The sequence below is a fragment of the Aptenodytes patagonicus genome, chromosome 4, assembly GCF_965638725.1.
Source record: "Aptenodytes patagonicus chromosome 4, bAptPat1.pri.cur, whole genome shotgun sequence".
In the NCBI taxonomy this organism is placed as follows: domain Eukaryota; kingdom Metazoa; phylum Chordata; class Aves; order Sphenisciformes; family Spheniscidae; genus Aptenodytes; species Aptenodytes patagonicus.
In genome coordinates, this window is record NC_134952.1 from 36646980 (window position 1) to 36668124 (window position 21145).

Consider the following 21145-nt stretch of genomic DNA (forward strand, 5'->3'; position numbering starts at 1 on the left):
CATCTCTGAGGCCTAATTATGTCACCGAGATTTGCAATCATTACGAACCTTTAGTATAAGTTTCAAAGGAGGATGTTCTGTAGGAGAGGCACACATCTATCAACAGAGTTTTCTACCAGGTTGCATTTAGCATTCCTTTTTCACCTGGAGAGCTATTTGCTCAGTGTTGGGTTTCAGCAGGCACTCTACTGGTTAGTGAATCTTTGCTTTCACAACGCAGTGCAAATCTGCTTTTACTCAGCCTCACACCTAAGCGGAAGCCTATCTGCCCATGCTGACAGAAGGCACGCATCCTGTCAGGCAGCTATGTCAGCCCACAAACACGATGGTAACACAGGCTTCTGCTGGTCCCTAGAATGCAGGTCTGGATTCTTCGATAAGGAAATTTATAAAATCATCGCTACCAGCAAGAAAAACAAAAACCCAAAGCAAAGCAAGGCTAAAATGGATCTGTTTCAACAGAAGGACAAAAGAGAAGTACACAACACATTCTGAAAAACTATGATGTGCTCTTTACATTAGTCCTTTGCTCCAGCCAAGACATACCTGACATTTTTGCCATCCCTTGCAAAGCACACAGCATCCACATTAAGCAAGACTAACCGAGTCCTAACTTAGTAATCACTACAATTCATTTGCAGTTAGGAAGGGCTTTTCTTAGGAAGAGCTTCCCTCTTTCTCAACATACACGATTAAAAAAAAAAGTCAATTTGTAGTCCACAACAACCATCACCGGCACAAAGAAAAGACACCACAGCATGTCTCTATTTGAAAAGACATCGTCAGTGCTGAACAGCTCAGAGGTCTCCCCCATCCCAAAAACCCAGGCTTCAAAGCCCAAAGCTTGACCAAGACTTCAGCTTCAAATCATTCTGTGGATTATCCTTCCTCACACAGGTAAAGGAGATTAACAGCATTTGAGAGACAGAGACCACAGCTATGTTTTTCAGACATGTGAATGCTCTGAATGCTGTGATGCTCACTTCAATCGAGCATACCTTGCTATGGTTTCTGCAACCTAGTGTTCACTGTACAGCAACAACTGCTCTGTTCTCTAGCCATCATTTGGGACTCCTCCACAATGTGAAGTTTTGTGTAAATGAATTATCCCCAACAGAATACAAAAGTTTGCCTCCTCTCTAAGAAACCAAAATCTTCCATGCCAGGAAGATGCATGCCATGATAATAACATACCTTGCAACAAAGCAGGTTGCAGCTTGGGCCACCACCCATCCCCCAGAACACAGCCTACTGTTGTAAAGCAATTCTGATAAGGTACCAGTGATGCTGTCATAACTACCAAAAGCATCACACCTATGTTTATTCATCTATGCGTCAAGGAGAAAGCATTCTCCCGAGTTGGATGGCCACAACTCGCCCCAAGGTCACAGGTGGAGATTCTGCCCACTGTTCTGTGGTTTGGCTAGATCCTACAGGGCCTTCTCCTTGCTAAACTCCAGCAAGTTTAAAGAAAGCATTTATCAGCATGCTACACATTACATGAAGCAAGCCAGAGGTCATGGAGCATGAATAAAAAGGTCAGTTTAAGATCTGGAAGAACTTGTGATGGTGGGTCACAGAAACACACAAGACTGCAACTCTGCCCACTCGCATTCTTGCAACATGGAAGATTTGGTGTCTGACGTTTGCTCTAGGAAATTCACTCTCCACATTTGATGTGCATGCATATACACAGTGACAGATGAACAGCCTGTTAGAAGCTGTGGTGGGTTAGTCTTGGCCAGCAGCCAGACACCCCCCCATTCACTCATTCACTCCCCTTTCTCAACAAGACAGGGAGAGAACAGGATGAAAAAGCTCACGGGTCAAGATAAAGACAGGGAGATTGCTTACTAGTTACCATCATAGGCAAAACAGACTCAACTCGGTGAAATTTAATTTAATTTATTGCCAATTAAAAATAGAGAGTTGGGAAGTGAAAAACAAGGACAAAAAAGTTCCTCTCTGCCGCTCCCTCCTCCTCTTCCTCACACTTTTCTCCTGCTCCAGCATGGGTCTCCTCCGTGGGCTGCAGGTCTTGAGGATAAACCTGCTCCAGTGTGGTTTCTCTATGGGCTGCTGGGGAACCTCCGCTCTGGTGCCTGGAGCACCAACTCCTCCCCCTTCACTGACCTTGGTGTTTGCACTGTTGTTTCGCGCTCTTTTTTCCCCCTCCTCCTCCTCTGTCTGTCCAGCATTTTTTGTACCCTTTCTATATACCCTTTCTAATACATACTTCTAATACCCTTTTTTAATGCATCTTCTATACCCTTTCTAATGCATTTTCACACAAGGACCACCAGTTTGGCTGCTGGGCTCAGCTATGTCCTGCAGTGGGTCCATTACAGAGCCGGCAAGAACCAGCTGTGTTCTCTTCTCCGGCCTTTTCTCACGGAGGCCATCCCAGCAGCACCCCCGCTGCCAACACCTTGACACCTACACCCAGCTGAAAAGCCTACTGTGAAACCATTGCAAGACTAAAGGGGAAAATGGGGGTGACATTTCCTCCACATCACCCCCTACTGAGACCAGAGACGTTAGCTACAAAGTGATGGATACACGCAAACTATCAACAACATTAAGCATCTGGAAAGCATACAGGTGCCTTCCCTAACAATTTTCAGGGAAGAATCGCTCAGACTTGAACTCCTCCAGGCCTGGGAAGATCTCAAGGTCTCTGTGCAGGGCATAAGTTATGACAAGAAAATTTGTGCCTTTTGGTACTTGATATCCTCCTGAGGAGAAAAGGGAAAGGGAGGAGAAGGGTCAAAACAACAGCAAATAGGTGACTTTCTACAAACTGCTTCATGGTAAAAAAAAAGAGAAAAATCCTGCCCTTTACTTGGGAAACCTTCTCAGTACTCTCTCCTGCAGACCTTCCAGCACCCATACCAACCACCTCTAGCTATTTAAAGCTCCAGAATGGTCACAAGACACATTCCTACCTCCACTTCTTCAACCTTGATAAAGGAGGAATGGAAAACATACCAAACACCTCGTCCAGTTCTCCGAGAACCTTCTTCTGCGCTTCAGGATTATGTCCAAGTAAGTACAGGGCCCAGTTCATAGCAGCTGCTGTTGTATCATGGCCCTAGAGGTCCAGATTTACAAAGACATCCCCGTGCACAAGTAGGCTTTGTAAATACTTGGGTGTGCAGGTAGTATGGAAAGTGAGACTTAGTCCCACAACCATGAGAAAAAAACAAAAATCAGGAGTGAAGAACTCTATCCAACACATTGATTATCAGAATGTAAGACAACCCATGATTCTGTCAGGTGCCCAAAAACTGACCAAAAGGGAAAAGTGTTAAAATACTTCTGGTAGCCAGCAAACATCCCTCTTCTCTCTCCTCTGCCACCTGAGAGCGTTCCATTGCTGCTCTAGTAATTAGCAGATCTTTCCTTTCCTTTTAAGCTGCAGAAGCAGATGCTTGTTGCTCTGCTCTTTTCTCCATTCAGAAATCCAGTGACCAAGCATCACTTCGCAGAGGTCAGCAATCTTCTCTCGTTCACAAAGTGCCAGACGATGAACCACTCTTCACTGTGGTTTCCACTTCTGCCGTTACAGAACCAAACCAGCGCATATTCATCTTTTCATTTAGTCCACAACGTAAGATCTGGGTTGCCATGAAGTGCCACAAGAGGGTAAGGGACACGTTTTGCCATCGTTTCTCTGCATTCTTGTCAATGTCTATACAGTGCAGGAGGGAACACTCACGAAAGCAAAAGTATATTTTGGACACACCGCTGAAGACGACTTAAACGTGAATTTTGAATGTGATGTTATCTTTGACCTGAGATTTCTGAAGAAACTGCATCAAATCGACCTGCAACTGTATGAAATTGACCTACAACTCCAAAGCAAAAGCATTCTGCTTTGTCAGATAACTATACCATAATATCACCAGTGAGTAAACTTAGTGTAGCCAAAGGAGAAAAATACTAAGCCAGGAAAGTAATTTAAAAACGCTTTCATTTACTCAAAAGAATGCAGTGCTTGATGACCATTTACAAAAACCAGAAATCTGATTAGCAGTACAGATATAAAATATACATTACAAATGCTTTGCCTTGGATTACCAATCCTTGAACATTCATAAAAAGAAGTGAGGAGAACTGGTATTAGTTCCCAAGTAAAAGAAACTGATTCTATTCTTAACTGCACAATTTGGGCAAATAATTAAGTTTTCCTCCTCCTTCCTTCCCGCTTCAACAGCTCTTCAGCCACATCTACTTAAACTGCTGGCTCTCTGATGGAAGGAGGAATCCCTGACTGCAAATGCACACACTACTAACAGCCAGGGACCTGATCAGGGCTGTGATCTCTGGGCAGAACACAATCCCAATCTTCTCTTTGATCCTCCCATTTGGATCTACACAAAGAGGTATGAAATAATGCTTTCATCAGTTAAGTACGTATTTTCATGTTGAAACTTTGAAGGCTCGAATATTGCAAAATATGATTAATTTGTACAATAACAGGCAATATTTTGTAAGAAATCTCAAGAAGCGGGAACAGTCTTACCAACTTATCAGCATGCAGGTTCAATTGCTCAGCATCTGTAAACATGTTTGGCTCAGCAGGGAAAACATTGCTTCCTGTAAACAAAGTTTATCCCAGCAGTTCCCATAGTTACTGACGATTAGAACAGCATAAACAGAAGCAATGAATGAATTCATCTCAACAGAATTAAAGGAAGAAGAAAAAGTAGGGACAGGCAATATTTACAAGAGAGCAACTGCAATAACAAGACAGACTGAAAAATGGAGAAATGTTAAAACAGCAGTTAAAGAGGAGATACCACAAACTCCTGTTTAAAAGTATAAATTTTATATATGACTGCTGTTTGGATAGAGAACATTTTTAACACTGAGAAAACACAAAAAAGTGGGAACAGGACTTCATGGCCTAAACATAACTTATTTGCTTCTATAGGTAAAATAACAATTCCCTAAGGAAGACAGAAAAAGGAGGAATGCCTGAGAAGAAAGTGCAGCAGCAGCAGCATCTTGACTCTGCAAACAGAACAGACGCCTCAACCATTTATTTCATTTTGCTCTAATTTTTAATCTAATCTCTGGTCAGACAACTTTAAAAGAAGGCAATGCAGACATCCTGAGGATTGCAAGGCTCAGCAGAAACCAGCATACTGCACATCTTCTTTGTTACACAAGATAGTAGCTGGCAAATTTAGCGCTTCAGTCGTCCATTCAGGGCAGGGGGTTTCTGTTTCTTCCTCAGCTGGGTTAAGAAGCAATCTGAAATCTCTTCCTTGAGGTTAGAGGATTTCTCTGAAAGGATCTATAGTAATGCTGTGAGCCTAGAAAAGATAAAACATTGTTTGTTAATCGTGGTAGAATCTGAAAGACACTCCAAGATTATGTATGAGTTACTTCCATCAGCCTGCTCAGACCAACGTTTGCTAACCTGCCCTTATTCTTACATAACCTTTTATATAAATATGCCAACCCTATAATTAAACTAAAGAAACTTCCAAACAAAGATTACGTACAAGCACTCAGATACCTCAGGAACTAGCTAGTCAGCTTTATTGTAACAATGGAACTAAATAAGCCACATAGCGCTGCTCTCTTTTTCGGTGCTATAAATGGAAGACATAATTGCAAATCAATATTGGTTTTTTTTATTTATTTAAGAGAGCTTTATACTTATGTTAAAAATGCACATTTTCAATTTTATTTTTCCCCACATAAAAAGTTTATTAATTTGGTGAATTTATATGGGGGCTAAAATAAAATTTATCTCATGAAACAGTTCACAAACATGTATTTATTTTGCTACTCTAGCAGCTGCAAAACATCTAGCCTGTACACCACATACTCTTGCCATAATTGTAAATATGCTAAAATCTTTAATTAAAAAAAAAAAAACTTAAGATGACAGAGAATCCTTTTCCTTCCATGTCACAACAACGAAAAGAAGCTTTGCAGGGTTCCTAACAGAATTAGGGCTATCTCTGACCAAGCGAGAAGAAACTTCAAAACCAAACTCAGAAGATCCTGCCAAGCACACCTGTTGTTCCTTCATGCCAAGATGGCTCTCCCTGAGAATGAACTGTCTCCTCTTTAATTTGTTGAAAGGCTTGTCGTTGCTCAGGGCCCCATTTGAAATCGTTCTTCTTTCGGGTCACTTGGTAGAGAGGGCTTACAATCAGACTGTAATTTGGAATGTGCATTCTCCAAAAACCCACAACGCCTAAGAAAGCTTGTGTTTTCTTTTTGCTAGTTGGTGGAGACATGGCTGTTATTTTGTTGATCACATCCATTGGGCTCTGATGATGTCCATCTTGCCATTTTATTCCTAAAAACTGGATCTCCTGTGCAGGTCCCTTGACCTTACTTTGTTTTATGGCAAATCCGGCCTTCAGAAGGATTTGGATTATTTTCTTCCCTTTCTCAAAAACTTCTTCTGCTGTGTTGCCCCACACGATGATGTCATCAATGTATTGCAGGTGTTCTGGAGCCTCACCCTGTTCCAGTGCAGTCTGGATCAGTCCATGGCAAATGGTGGGGCTGTGTTTCCGCCCCTGGGGTAGTCGGTTCCAGGTGTACTGGATGCCCCTCCAAGTGAAAGCAAATTGTGGCCTGCACTCTGCTGCCAAAGGGATTGAGAAAAACGCATTAGCAATATCAATTGTGGCATACCACTTGGCTGCCTTTGACTCCAGTTTGTATTCAAGTTCTAGCAAGTCTGGCATGGCAGCACTCAGCAGTGGCGTGACTTTGTTCAGGCCACAACAGTCTACTGTTAGTCTCCATTTTCTGTTAAACTTTCGCACTGGCCATATGGGACTGTTAAAGGGTGAGCGAGTCTTGCTGATCACTCCTTGGCTCTCCAGTCGATGAATCAGCTCATGAATGGGAATCAGGGAGTCTCGGTTGGTGCGATATTGCCGCCGGTGCACCACTGTGGTAGCGATTGTCACCTGCTGTTCTTCGACCCTCAGCAAACCCACAACAGAACAACCCTCCTCCGAGAGACCGGGCAGGGTGGACAGCTGTTTAATTTCCTCTGCCTCCAAGGCAGCTATACCAAAAGCCCACCCGTAACCTTTTGGGTCCTTGAAATACCCTCTCCTGAGGTAGTCTATGCCAAGGATGCACGGAGCATCTGGGCCAGTCACAAGGGGGTGCTTCTGCCACCCATTCCCAGTTAGGCTCACTTCAGCCTCCAGTACAGCTGTTGGGATCCCCCTGTCACTCCAGAAATACAGATGAGTTCTGGCCCTATATAGCTTGATGGCATTAGGGTACACTGTGCACCAGTGTCCACTAGAGCCTTATACACCTGTGGTTCCGATGTGCCAGGCCACCAAATCCATACAGTCCAGTAAACCCGGTTGTCCCTTTCCTCCACCTGGCTGAAGGCAGGGCCCTGCTAGTCCTGGTCACAGTATTTGTTACTCACTTCTTGTAAATACAAATCAGAAGTCCCTTTATTAAGTTCGGAAATAAAATCAGCCCTTCTACTCTGTCTGGGGAACTGCTCACTGGAAACTGGAGCAGCAATGTTCCTGGAAGAACCACTTTTTGTGATTGTTTTTCCTTGCAACTCACGTACCTGTGCCTCTATAGGGTCGAGGTGGATTTTTCATCCCACTTCCTCATGTCCTCTCCACGGTCATGTAGGTGAAACCACAGGCCACATACACACCAGGTGGCCCGTGGTGTGTATCCACTATATCCTCTCTCTTGAGCAAAGGGACACTTACTCCTAATGGCTGAGATACTGGTCCATACAGGTGGGGAGTAAGACATATCCTCTTCGAGTTGCTGGACTTTCCATGACAGTTTCTCCACAGCTGAGATGCAGGCCCATAGGGAGGCAGAGAGATTTTCTTCATATTGCCAGAGTTGGCCAGCCAGTTCATCCACCATTTGTTCCTCTCTGTCTTTCCAGGTCATTACTGCCAATGGGTTGGCATATGACAATGGTGCGCTCCGTACAAACTTCCGCCACATGGGTCATGTGCACTTGACTTCATCTGGATCTTTGGATAACTGCTCGTTGCTCAGGTCATCATAAATCACCTCCAGCACAGCTAATTCCCTCAGGTACTGGATACCTCTCTCCATGGCGGTCCACTTGCCTGGGTGACATATAACATCTTCCTTGAAGGGATACCTTTCCTTCACGCCTGACAGGAGTCACCTCCAGAGGCTGAGGGCTTGTGCCCCTTTTCCAATCACTTTGTCAATGCCCCCTTTCCTGGAAAGGGATCCCAGCTGCTTGGCTTCCCTACCCTCTAATTCCAGGCTACTGGCCCCATTATCCCAGCATCAGAGCAGCCAGGTGACAATGTGCTCACCTGGACGACAACTGAAATCTTTTTGCATATCTCGCAGCTCACTCAGGGATAGGGATAGGGTGGTTACCAACTCATTTATGGGTTCTGCCTCTTCCTCCTCCTGTTGTCGTGATGGCCCTGGTTCATCTTCATCCCTTACTAAACAAGTTGATTTTCTTGTGTATTTCTTCTTGTGTATAGGGCCGACCCATGATACCAGCATGGGTTGGTTCTCTGGTTCAGCCGCAGTGCCTGTCACTGGGGTTTGAGTAGCCGCAGTGCCTATTGCGGGGCTAGATCTCTGGATGGTTTTCTTAAATAGTTGTTTAACCTTAAACAAGACCTGAACCACATTCAGGAGACATTCCTATAGCAATAGGACCATGCTGGTTTGAACATCCCAAGGATATTCAAAATTCTCAAGAGCTGTTGTAACTAGCCTGAAGGAGAAAGTGAAGGTGAAGGAGCGGGGGAAAGTGTGTCCCCCCCCATCACCCCTATAGGTTGGTTCCCCAAGGAGAAAAGGTAAAGAGTGTAATAATTCATAGTTTCCGAACGGTGGCTCCCCAGGTACAGAGATGACGGCAATGCTGAGTACAACTACCAGATTAGTCTCGCAACCAATAATTTTATCATATCATAAACCAGTAGCGTTACACAGTGCAGCAAAATTATATCCTTGACCCAGCTCCCAGAGGTGATAAACAGCACAACAGGGAACATACACAGCAAATAAGGTGTTACATAACACAACTTAGAGAGCAAGCACGACAACTTTGAGAGTAAATTAATCAACGTTGCGACCAGCGACTATTAAACCAACACGATGAATGCTTATAACAAATTTGCCTTAACACGCTCTGGTCAGATCTGTTGTTATCTGAACCCTTTGTGCCCTACGTTGGGCGCCAAAAGGACTGTTGCGGTTTAACCCGTCAGGCAGCTAAACACCACACAGCCGTTCACTCACTCCCCTCCCCCCTCAGTGGGATGGGGGAGAGAATCGAGGGAAAAAAAAAAGTAAAATTCGTGGGTTGAGATAAAGACAATTTAATAGGACAGAAAAGGAAGGGATAATAATAACAACATTAGAATATACAAAACAAGTGATGCACAATGCAACTGCTCACCACCGGCTGACCAATGCCCAGCCAGTCCCTGAGCAGTGGTCACCGCCCCCTGGCCAACTCCCCCCAGTTTATGTACTGAGCATGACGCCACATGGTATGGAATATCCCTTTGGCCAGTTTGGGTCAGCTGTCCTGGCTGTGCCCCCTCCCAGCTTCTCGCTGGCAGGGCATGAGGAGCTGAAAAGTCCTTGACTAGTGTAAGCACTGCTCAGCAACAACTAAAACATCGGTGTGTTATCAGCATTATTCTCATCCTAAATCCAAAACACAGCATTGTATCAGCTACTAGGAAGAAAATTAACTCTATCCCAGCCAAAACCAGGACATAGGTTTTGTTGGCATTTTGCTTTCCAAGTGATTCTTACTTTGCCTACCTATTAAAAATCCTTGACCTGTCCCTCTGTGGTTAGCAAAATCCATGGGAGTCAGTGATCTCTTCTGAGGTGTGTCTGTCTGTAAAAAGGAAAGACATACTATTAGCTAGTATGGTATGCTTATCTGCTGAAATGGTTTGATTACAGTTTTTACAATCTAGTCCAGGAGAGTAAGTCCTACCAAACTGCAAAGTTCCAAGCAGTACTAAAACTGCACACTTCCAGTGCATAGACAACCTTAAAGGAACTGTTTGATGCATTAGACCTGAAAAAAAAAAGATCTCTTTCTCATACACTAGTCCTGCTTTTCAAGGTCCCACACCCTCCCAAAGCCTTTTAACATCCTCTTCGCTACAGGTAGCAGGAATCCCTGTACCCCAGAAATCAGGAGACACCCAGTAAATGAGACCTTCTGTAGACCAACAGTGGGCATGAACGGAAGCTTCTTCAGTTTTCCATGTCTCTATACTCACATTGTAACATACCCTGAATGTATGAGTTGTGTTGGGCCTTGAAAATTGATCAATAATAACAGTTCTTTCTCTGAATGGCCGTTGCTCTGTACTGCCAGGCACTGCACTTGACACTCTGCTATAAGCATATCGTCCTTGATGCTGAGAGAATTAAAAAGAGTATTGAGAGAATGCAGCAATGGAATTGGTTAAAATAATAATTTTTCTGTTGCCATACAAAAAAACACAAGAGAAGAAGAAAAGAAAAACATGTTTTCACTAACCAAAAGCACCAATTTAAGGTAACTTAAGGGTACTTGTGTCTTTCAAAGAGATTTGAGACTGTTCCCTAATATGAGTCTATAAACCCCAAAGGCTTATATTAATTAAAATAATAATAATAGACTTTACATGTGTCTCAATTCAAAATATTATTCAGAAGCAAAATAATATCAAAATGTCAATTTACTTTCATTGTGGTGATTTATTACTTCTGTATCCTTCAAAAATAGGCCAGTATCAATAAGATTTATCTTTTTTTTCAGTCTGTATCCTTTCCTACTTCAGTCAGCATAATTTTCTACTTCCTATAGCCTAACATCAGTGAATAAAACACTGAAAAGAGCTATTTAAATCCAGACGCATGTAAGTGCAAGGTTACTATCTGGTTGGTTGGTTGGTTGTTTTTCTCTTTTTTTTTTTAAAAAAAAAAAAAAAAACCACCAGATTTTTCTGTTTTCAGAAGAAAGTCTTACCACCATGATCTGTTTGTGACCTGAGGTTTTAAACTGGCTTCTCTTGCATGCTAACGGTACCCCAATGTAACACACAATAGCGTGTTAAGACCATGTATTAAATACGAACCAACACAAACTGTAAAATTGCTCATTTCAACCAGTGACACAGACCAATTTACTTCCAAATAGCTTGAAGTTCTTCACCAGTACAAAAATGAACACAACTTACAGAGCTCTGTTGCAATCGAGGTACTGCAAGATACTGTTCAACAGCCTCTGAGTTTATTGGTGGTAACTTGTTCCGGGTTGTAGGTGCACGAGCAGAAGATAAACGATCCGAGCTGGCACCCCTACAGAATTTTAAGGGTTCCTCTTTTAGGAAAAATCATATTAAAGACTTCTTCACTGAAGTAATATGAAATTATTGAGCAGTACATTTCTTTATAGAGCTCAGCGACAGAAAGTAACAGCACCTAATATAGCAACAAAAAAATAAAACAAACGCCTCTCCTCAAAAAACACGGTTCTGCTTGCTTTCTTTTTCTCTCTGAATTCTAGAAACAATAATAAATCTCGGGTTAGTTCTCAAGTATTTTGCAAAATCCTTCACTGGTGAAATTTCAGTAAAGTTCTGAGGAAAGCAAAGAATAAAATGAAAAAACTCACAATTTAGTCCCCCTAAGGATTTCATCATTGTACATATTAGGAGCTTTTGAGGAGAGTTGGTCAGAAGTGAGAGAAGGTAACCTACGATGGCTTGGTAGCTTCCTAGAAGATGCCAGCAGTACCCGAGATGATGAGAGAACACTGTTATCAGCAATTCTCCCCAACCTAGCGTGCACTGAATTTGGAGCACTGGAGCCAATGCTATGCTGTTTGTCTTCTTGCTCGTTCCTGGGGAAAAAGGAAGGAGAACAAGATAGGGAATGAGGATGAAGGAAAAAAAAAAAGTAAAAGGATTTCTTAACAGAGTATCATTGTAATCTCTACAAATCATTGTCACATCAGTGATACACACAAAGGAGATGACTGCCTTCTTACTGCCTTTTTATAATTGTGAAACATCTTTTACATAATATGCATTGTGCCACACTTTGAAAACGTCAATACAAACACCTACTGTATTTTTTCTACTGTGGCAGCATGCCTCTGCTGGAGCGGTTTTGCTTGAATTGTCATCACACCATTCAAATCACTACAGAAGTTGCTGGAGAAACGGTGAACCTAGTAAAAGCAACAAATATGCATTAACCTTTACTTTTTCTGAAGCAAGACCTCAGAAAGCTCGTCGTTAGGAGAGATTTTACTTGTTTCTTAGAAAAGTTTCTGTTAAGATCGTTCAGTAGAATTCTCAGTAGCAGCAGGGGCAAATACGTTGTTTTGCTTATTTTAAACAGTCTTACAAACAGAACTTGGGTAATTTAGTTACTGAATTACAACTCAATTTGCAATATAAATTTCAGTTGAAGCCGGAGTTCAATTCTCCGCAGTTTCCATTTTCCCTCAGCACAGTCCAGCCCAGGGGACAGATCCTGAGCATTACTTATCTACGCATTTTACTTCTTCTGGCTGCTGGGACCACAACAGAACCAAGCGTGCCAGCAGGAAGCACCAAGACTGCTGTGCTCTCTCTTCTGTGTTTCTTATCTCGCTACCTAGCAAGCATGGAAAAAGAGCAGACAAAATAGAATGAAGTTGCTTGAACTGAATAGAGAGAGACGGGGCGGGGGGAACAGAAGCAGTGGCCAGAAAAGAAAAAAATGTGCAAAACAGGACCCAGGGGACAGAAGGAAGAGGCGGCAAGCGGGACGAAAAAGGGCATTTTATCAATGGAAACACAAGCTTCCACAAAGACAGGTACGGCCTAGTGCCAGCGTGCTGGTGGACATACAGCAGAGTCCCCTTTTGCAAGAGGCAAAAGAAAGGAAAAGGAATGAGAGTCTGAAACTCACAGGGTTGCGAGTAAAGCACTTTAAGTTGCAACTTCACATTCCTGAAGTCCTGGGAAGAGCCTCATTTGTTCTCTTAATTCTACCAAGAGGAAACGACTGGACCACAATAAAAGCAGAATTATTTCCTAAGGACGGAATACAGTCTAACAACTGTTTTTTTGTAAGCCAACTTCAGCAATATCTTAGCAGTAAACGGCGCCTTTAAGAACCACCAAAGAAGAACAAGTGATAGTAAACGAGAAATGCACATTAAATGAACCTTCATTTTAAATGAGATGACTTATTTTAAGTATATCTAACTGTGGGGGGTTTTTTTAAAGAAAAAAAAAGAAATAAAAAAGGCCTTTTCTAGCTTCAACCAGGACTCTGTCCAAAGTTAGCAGAAAAAAGAACGCCATTTGACAGAAAGTTATTTTTACCTGCGAGGAAACAAAATGAGACCCAAAAGATACACTTCGTGCTTCAGATCCTCTGGAAAGCGGAACGCCCCCAGCATCTGCTGGAATACGAATAACTGGCAAATGTGGCAGTTTTGCTGTAACAGCTTTCAATTTTTCCACCTGTTTGTCACCTTCTGCAACAGCAGCAAAAAAAAGTACAGGAAATAACTTGCTTTTTGTACATTTACCAGCCATCATTTGTCAAGATTCAAACAATATTACACTGCACAGTAACGACTTTCATATAGTTTTAAGTTTACATGATATTTAAAAATCTACCACAAATTATGTTTTTCTGAAAGCATTTCCCATTTGTTTATGCTTTCTCTGACATTGACAAATAAGTTGGTCTATACAAGTAGACCAACTTGGAGAGGGTTGTTTGTTTAAGAAAATACTGCTAAGATTCTTGGAATGTTATTCAAAATTTCCCAAAGATTTTTTTTTAAAGCAGAAGAAAATAGATTAAAAGAAAAAAAAAAAAAGTCCATTGATCTTATCCTTGTCTGACAGCAGCTACACACTGCTTCATTTTGGGTATACACCACCATCTTATTTCTATTATAAACCCAAATTCTTTTACATTCCTACTCAAAATACTTTGGTTAGCTACCTATTTGTCATACGTTGACGCCCTTCACAAAGATAAAAGAGCGCGCCTACCACAGAACTGCTAAGCTATCCTCCCTAAACTATAATATTGAGCTAAACAATCCACCTGTGGTGTGAAAAGCCCTTTTATATTTCCGTAACACCTGAAATGTTAAGTTCTGATGCTGCAAGTATTCTGAGAAATTTTGCCATTTCTTACTTTGTTGTAGACTTATATTTGAGGTTGAGTGTACCTTACATATGAGGTGATTTCTAAAACCCACCCCCAGGTATTCTTCTGTTACTGTCCTTTTAAAAAACATTAAAAGAAGAATGGAAATTTCCCTCAGCCTCCAAAGACAACATATGCACACTAAATAGAATTTCACTTCTAGTTAATTTTCCTAGCTTTTGCTTTTCCTCACTACAGTCTGTTAGAATACAAAAACATAAAATAAAATAAAATAAAATTGTACGCATCACCATTTCTTCATCCTATATTAAACTCATGGACTCCTGCACTGTCAGCAAGACTGTCTATCTCGCTTTAACAATCTGACTACCTAAGGGTTCTTTGTATTAACAAAGCTCAAACAATGAGGACTAGGAGACTTTGATTCCTAGGTTCCAGATTCAGATCACATCATCAGTGATCCAGAGATTCCTTTTTTCCTTCGGGTTTTTTAGGGGGAGGGTTTGTTGGTGGTTTTTTTTTGTTTTGGTTTTTTTTTTTTTTTTTTACACCTCTCATCCAAAACCCCCCTGAAAAATAGTAGGAATGTTTATATTTTAGGTCTGGGGAGGTTGTGCACACGCATGCGCGTGGTGAGGCATTACATATCTTATAATGCTGTACTACCACCATGGCTATCTTAAAATAACCAGATTTCCCAAGCTTTAAGGGGAAAAAAAAAAAAAAAAAAAAAAAATCACTTTCCTGACTTAGATTCAATAAATACCATATCTAAAAATACCACATACCTGTTATACTAGTTTCCCAATTTTTTTTAATCAGTTCCTCCAATATTCCAATTACATTGTTCCAGATATGATCAAATACTTCAGAAGCCACGGCATCTTTGATACAGGCATTGGGAGAAACAGGGGGAATGCCACGCTTACTCCTCTTCTCAGCAAGACGCATTTTCTTTTGTTCCCAACTCTCATCATCACTAATAAAGGAAGCAAATTCAAATGAATTCCCACGGGTTTTGACTTTTTTTTTCCCCTTCTAATACACCAAGTAAATAGAAACATACATATGGAAGCAAGTCAGATGTAGATCACAAAAAAATTCAGATTCAAACGCACAGAGTACCTATGGGAACAGAACCTATCAAACACATACAATGATTTCTTTTTCTTTTGCTTGCAGGTAAAAAATTAAAAAATCCAGTCAGGGCATTACAACAGAAAGATCTGCAGCTCTGCAAGGAACAGCTTTATATGTGGCACTTAGTCATTTGAGACTAAATTCTATGCTTTTTACCATAACATAAGGGAACTATTGTCTGTTGCATTTGGCAGGAGGACTATCACATAGAACATTTCTTTTATATCACGTCCTGTGTACCTGCACACATCTGCAACACTTCATCACTAATCAAAGACAAACAACTTAAAAGGATTTCTGCAGCCTGACAAGAATAACAGAGCCCATAGCCTTAAGCTCACCGCCTTCCCTTCCACTACTGTGTGGACAGTTACTTTTTTATTTAGTTTTTTTTCCCCTTCCTCCCTTCCTACCTAGGGAAGCACAGTGTAGCAACATTTCCTAACTTGGTCTTCTAATACACTTCTTCGGAAGAAAGTTTTAACCTTTTTTTTTTTAATGCCATGGTATTTCCTTCTAAGGAAATGCAATTTCTTTGAGATTTCAAGGATGATCCCAAATTCATTCTGATTTCTACTATCTCCCTTCCTCTTCTCAGTCACTTCTTTTACTTCTTCCTCAAACTGGACTGCAAACTTCTTAACTATAACTAAGACTTGGCTGAATGGTCCAACTCTCAAAATGACCAAGCTATTTTCGTATCAGGCTTTGTAACTCCTAATATTTTAGTTATGGAGAATAAGATATTTCAGAATCGAATCCTGGGAAGGAAACAAGAAACAACATATCAAGGAGGCACAAAGGACAGCACCTTCAGTCAAGTCCCTCTCCCAAATTAAGTTTGCTTACTTAGCAAAACAAAGTGATACTTCACTCCTAAAAGGATTCTTAATCCTAAATCCCTTCCAAAACAGTAGGCACCCAGGCCCTCTCTTTCAAAAACAGGACTGAAAGGGTCTACCTGGGTCTCAGTCTGGTTTCTCAGTTTTTCAGAACAACCATGTCTTTCTCCTGTAAACGCATCAAGCTTTAGCACAAAAAGTTATGCTTTGTGCCCTACTAGTCCTACAAAACTTTCCCCCTCATAGAGGCCTTTTAGAAAACAGCATGTTATGGTCTTTATTCTACCCAGTAGCCTAGTTGCTGGAACGCTCAACTGGGCCATAGGAAACCTAAGCTGCATTGTCAAGACGACAGTTGCATTACTCCTGTCACTCACGAGTGCTCTAAATGCAGGTTGTATCCAGCACCTCTCCTCACAAAGCTGTTATACACTGCACAAAAAGAATTTAATATTCATTAGGGCAGACAATGAGAGCACGTACAGTGTAATGACCCTAAACAACCTGGTGGTCAAGGCACTCACCTGGGAAGTAGGGATTCCTTCATTCCACTCCCTGTCTTAAAATTAAATATTCATTCTATCGAATCTTCACGCACAAAACACCTCAAAGCAACTAGTGGTTAAGATACATTCCTCTGACACGGGAGATGTGAGTTTTGAACCACTAGAAAGACAATATACCTAATCTTCCACATGCCCAGAGTGCTCTGACCACTGTGCTACTGAATACAGAGACAGAAGGAACTGTATTTACAGAAGAGAAACACAGTTTATGAACCCTGACGGGGCTCACTGATAATTTTTCATTATTTTCTTCAAAAATACATATATCTTATTTACAGTTCCTTGTTGTCAAAGGCAAGATATTCTTCTATTTTTCCATCCACATCATAGATTTCTTCTTCCAGGAATGAATACATGGATGAGGCAGAGGCAGAAATCCTAGTGGACCTTGAATCTAGTGATTTATGTACTGGAGATGCTGTTGGGATCAGTTTAGAGCCAGAAATGAAGAGCCTGAAAAAATATCAACAAAATGAGAATTAAATATTCAAAGAAAGAAGAAAGTGCATATTTAATTATACTGAAATGTTTCAGTAATACAAAAGTAATATTTGTACATATTTCTGAAAAGGGAATACCAAAACGAAAACTTAAAAAAAATTAACCTACTCTTTTATATTACTAGTACATTCACGGAGGCCAGGTAAACACTTAGTATCCACAGAGGTATCACTTCTGCTCTGAAAATGCTGAAAGCCTTCATCCTTTGGCAATAGGAGCTGCTTTCCTAGAACCCTGAATAAAATGGAGAGAATGAGTGACATCTTAGATGGAAATCCACTCCATATGCAAATACCAAGAATACAAATACCTGCAAACAGTAGGCAATATGAAAGCACACCTTACATTTGCTTTGGAAAAGCAATTTATGGAGATGCAAGGGCCTGGTGTAATACATTAACATTGCCTAGTATTTAAGTCATTAAAGTTAAGGTGATTTACAAAAGATGAGATTCTAGCTTATAATTTTTAAGAGCACATAGTCAAACTCATTAGATTGTTCTAAAGGCTGATAAAGTAAACACACTTCCTTTCTTATCAAAAATCCGTAAGAAATGTTTAAGAACGGGTGCAGAAGACAAATAACATCTGCTATGATTTCACTTATCCAACTCCAGTATCCATCAATGTGAGCAGAAGTCCAAATCCGAACTGTTTACATGGATAATTAAGACTAGAATTCACTTTCAGAAAATGCACAAAACTGCTTACTGAACTGTGTTTCACTAGAATTCACAAGGGATCTCAAAAGAATTTGCCAGTCGCAACCATAGTGCAAGCAGCAATGTTCAGACTCACCTGAACACGTTTTCTTGAGACTACCTTTCACAAAACAGCACTTTATGTCACATGAAGCTCTAAGCAATAGCCTTTTTTACTTTTTATTTTGTAAGCCAGGAACAAAAAGCTTTCTCTTTTAAAAAAAGAGCTGCCTAGACATTTTGCACATCTATGCAAAACAATTCTCATTAATCATGTATGCATCCTCACATCTGTTCAACTAGTTATTGTCGAGTTAATATCACACATTGTTTTACATTGATTTACATAGCCTAGGAAGACATTATGGCTGTGCAGTATATGTGAAGCATGTGGTCGCCTTCATTTTTCATTTCTTTTTAGAAGTATCAGTAACAGAATTAACACTGAATTTCTTGGAATTTCACAGTATGCCTTCACTTACAGTAAAAAAAAAAAATTCTTTACAAGATGTATTCTTTATTTAGAAAAGGTCATTATGAAAATGGTGCATTATTATTTTCTCATTACATCCGGCTAAAATATCTTTTGTCTGCAATCATTGTATTAAGCAAAATAAAGAGCATTAGCTGCCAGTGCACCACCACCCAGACTTACTGCGTAACTATGGCACAGCTCAGTCCCCGAGATCCAGATTTGAATGCAAAGCTGTTACTGATGCCATACATCAAGAGCAATTCATACAAGGGTACCCCAAAAATTAAAATTAGAGTGGTAACAAGTACCAGCAAGAAATTTCCTTACCTTAGATGAGGAAATTGTTCAACCCAGTCTGCACATTCTGCCTGCAGGCTCTGAGTTTGGGAGGTCACTTTTCCTTCAAACAGCATTTCATCAATCTCCCAAAATAACTGATGCACTCTCTGTGTGTTGGCTTTATCAAATTCCTATATATTATAAAATTAACAGTTGTTAGCAAATATGCATACATATTCCTATTAAAAACCCCACAATATTTAAAGAACAGGACAACTTGGACAGATTTGGCTGAGCATCTCAGAATGAATCTTCAGACTACCTACTTTGGAGACACAATTTATATGCTGCTGTGCAAAAAAAAACCCCAGGTAGCTGGCCTGAGCAAGGTGATTTAGAGCAAAAAGGAACTAGCTGTCTAGGATTAGCCAACAGAAAACATCAGTTATAAGGTGTCTGGACTCCTGCTCCCTCCCTGCTCCAACATGGAGTGAAGCACGCACATTGCACCTCTGCGACCCACGGCACCAAAGCTCCCTGCTCTTTTGAGCAGCGCTTTTCCTTTCTGAGTAAAATGGCTAAGAGGGCCAAGAGGGGGCACCTTCCTTCTGCATGACATAGTCTGGTGGTTAGGAAACAACCCTCAGAGTGAGAAATGGTCTTCCACACCTTTTCACTGAAGCTACAACACAGTGCAACCAGAAATGGGCGAGTGCAGGGGCATATGAAGGTAGCAGGGAAGAGCCTGACTTTATCCAGTGACGTGGAAACGAGCACTTGGCTGAGGGTTCCTCAGCTGGGGCACTGTTCATAATGATATTTGGCCACTTACATTAGACACTTTGAAACACAGAAAAAAGTGATAATACTCAGGGCCCAAATCACATCTGTTCACTTCCAGCTGAGTGCCCCAACCACTTCAGGCTACAGAAGGGATCACACCGAAAAGGAATGGGAAAATAACTCTCACCCAGGTTATTGTACGATCCAGGGTCAGGCTTTCTCCTGGAGGGCTGGAAGCGACAGATGGGGTCAGTACCCTAAAGGTTAGGATATTATGCAAAAGGTATGGCAGAACTACCACTACCAGCCATGGATGGCTATTTAAAATGAAAGTGGCAGTGACTGCGATGCTTTTGGATTTATGCAAGGCATAAATCGCATGCATGTTGAATTATTCAGCGCATGCACCAGGCATGCCTCAGAGGTCAGCCTCCCTAACAGGCTTAACCTCGCTCTGCATCATCTACGAAACAGAACTGAGCTTAGGTAAGAGCTAAATATTTACTCAGGCTGGGACATTTACAGCATGCTCATGAATGTACTTTGACTCAAAACATTGGGAATAGTTCAATTTAGACACTGCCTGCATTATGCAGTATTTGAAAAGACATATTTTATCACTCTCTTGGACTCAGAAACCTAAGCCTACCTTCTTTGGTAAAACAGGTTTGTTTTCCCCAAAATGTCAAAATTTCATATTTTTATTCCATTTTTCTTTGTTACACATCAGCTGCACTGATATCAACTTGCAAACAGAGCTATTTTTTAAATATTCAATTAATATACTTAATCATTAGGCTATAATGAATGAAAGTGGTTAAGTTCTACAGGACGAGCTGCATGTCCATTTTCTGTAAAAAATCATCTATTCTACAATATTTAGATAAAGTATACTGTAAAAGTTGCTATGACATACATCATCCCTCCAGGAGTAAACTGAACTTCTTTCAGTAGACAAACCAGTAGTATAGCTGTTTATTCCAGACCAAGAATTATTCAACTCTGTGGGTGTTGTACAACCACTAGATGAAAGTGATGAAAGCATTTCACTGTGAAAAGAAGGCAAATTAAAATGAAGAACACAATGGTTTTCTGTATAAACATTTTAAAAATAACGCAACTGATCACATAAATGGACAGTGATACACATTCCTGTCAGGTGCAAGATTTTCAGGACATGCTGTTAGAGTCGATGTGAAGAGTTGCAAGTGTATGTTTTTAAGTAGAGTGCAATGAGTACATGCTCCTATTTGTACCATTTACTGCCTTAAAGGCAATTCCTTCTACAGCATTACACTTCTATATATCATTGCAACTGTAGGGGCACTCTAGAATATATCCACATATATATACACACACACACCCCAAGCATTTCCACCTCTAACAATTATTTTGATTTCTCCAGTTCATCTAATGAGCACATCAAAACTATACATTAAAAGATAACATAAGCCTTCTTTAACTCTTTTAGAAGCTACCACAGGAAAATTCTGCAAAACTGAGCATAACATCTCTACAAATGTTTCAAACAGCATTGAGTTACACATCTGTTCGCAACGTCTTTTATGCTGTTAGACCTGGTGCACTTTAAACCTTGAGGTCTGGGATTCCAGCTCTCAGAAAGCTCTAGCTGGTCCCTGCCAGCCACCATCACCCTGGGATGCAGTGAAACACAGGACA

The 21145-nt window shown here is 40.9% G+C and overlaps 1 protein-coding gene across 5 annotated transcripts in view; it reads right to left on the bottom strand.

Annotated features, from left to right (window-relative positions):
- Nucleotides 1–3956: 3956 nt before the first annotated feature.
- The window catches only part of FAM149A (family with sequence similarity 149 member A), a 42425-nt gene continuing 25236 nt past the window's right edge, over nt 3957–21145 (bottom strand). For 4 of the 5 annotated variants that reach the window (XM_076336368.1, XM_076336371.1, XM_076336372.1 and 1 more), the window contains 12 exons: nt 20382–20514; nt 18731–18873; nt 17336–17461; nt 17003–17179; nt 14967–15157; nt 13374–13528; nt 12123–12226; nt 11669–11896; nt 11232–11352; nt 10287–10427; nt 9814–9892; nt 3957–5321 (listed from right to left, as the gene is read on the bottom strand). In XM_076336368.1, the coding sequence (XP_076192483.1) occupies nt 5248–5321; nt 9814–9892; nt 10287–10427; nt 11232–11352; nt 11669–11896; nt 12123–12226; nt 13374–13528; nt 14967–15157; nt 17003–17179; nt 17336–17461; nt 18731–18873; nt 20382–20514 (1672 nt within the window). In that variant the 3' untranslated portion in view covers nt 3957–5247. The remainder of the gene's footprint in view (nt 5322–9813; nt 9893–10286; nt 10428–11231; nt 11353–11668; nt 11897–12122; nt 12227–13373; nt 13529–14966; nt 15158–17002; nt 17180–17335; nt 17462–18730; nt 18874–20381; nt 20515–21145) is intronic. The other variant, XM_076336369.1, reaches the window with a different exon arrangement.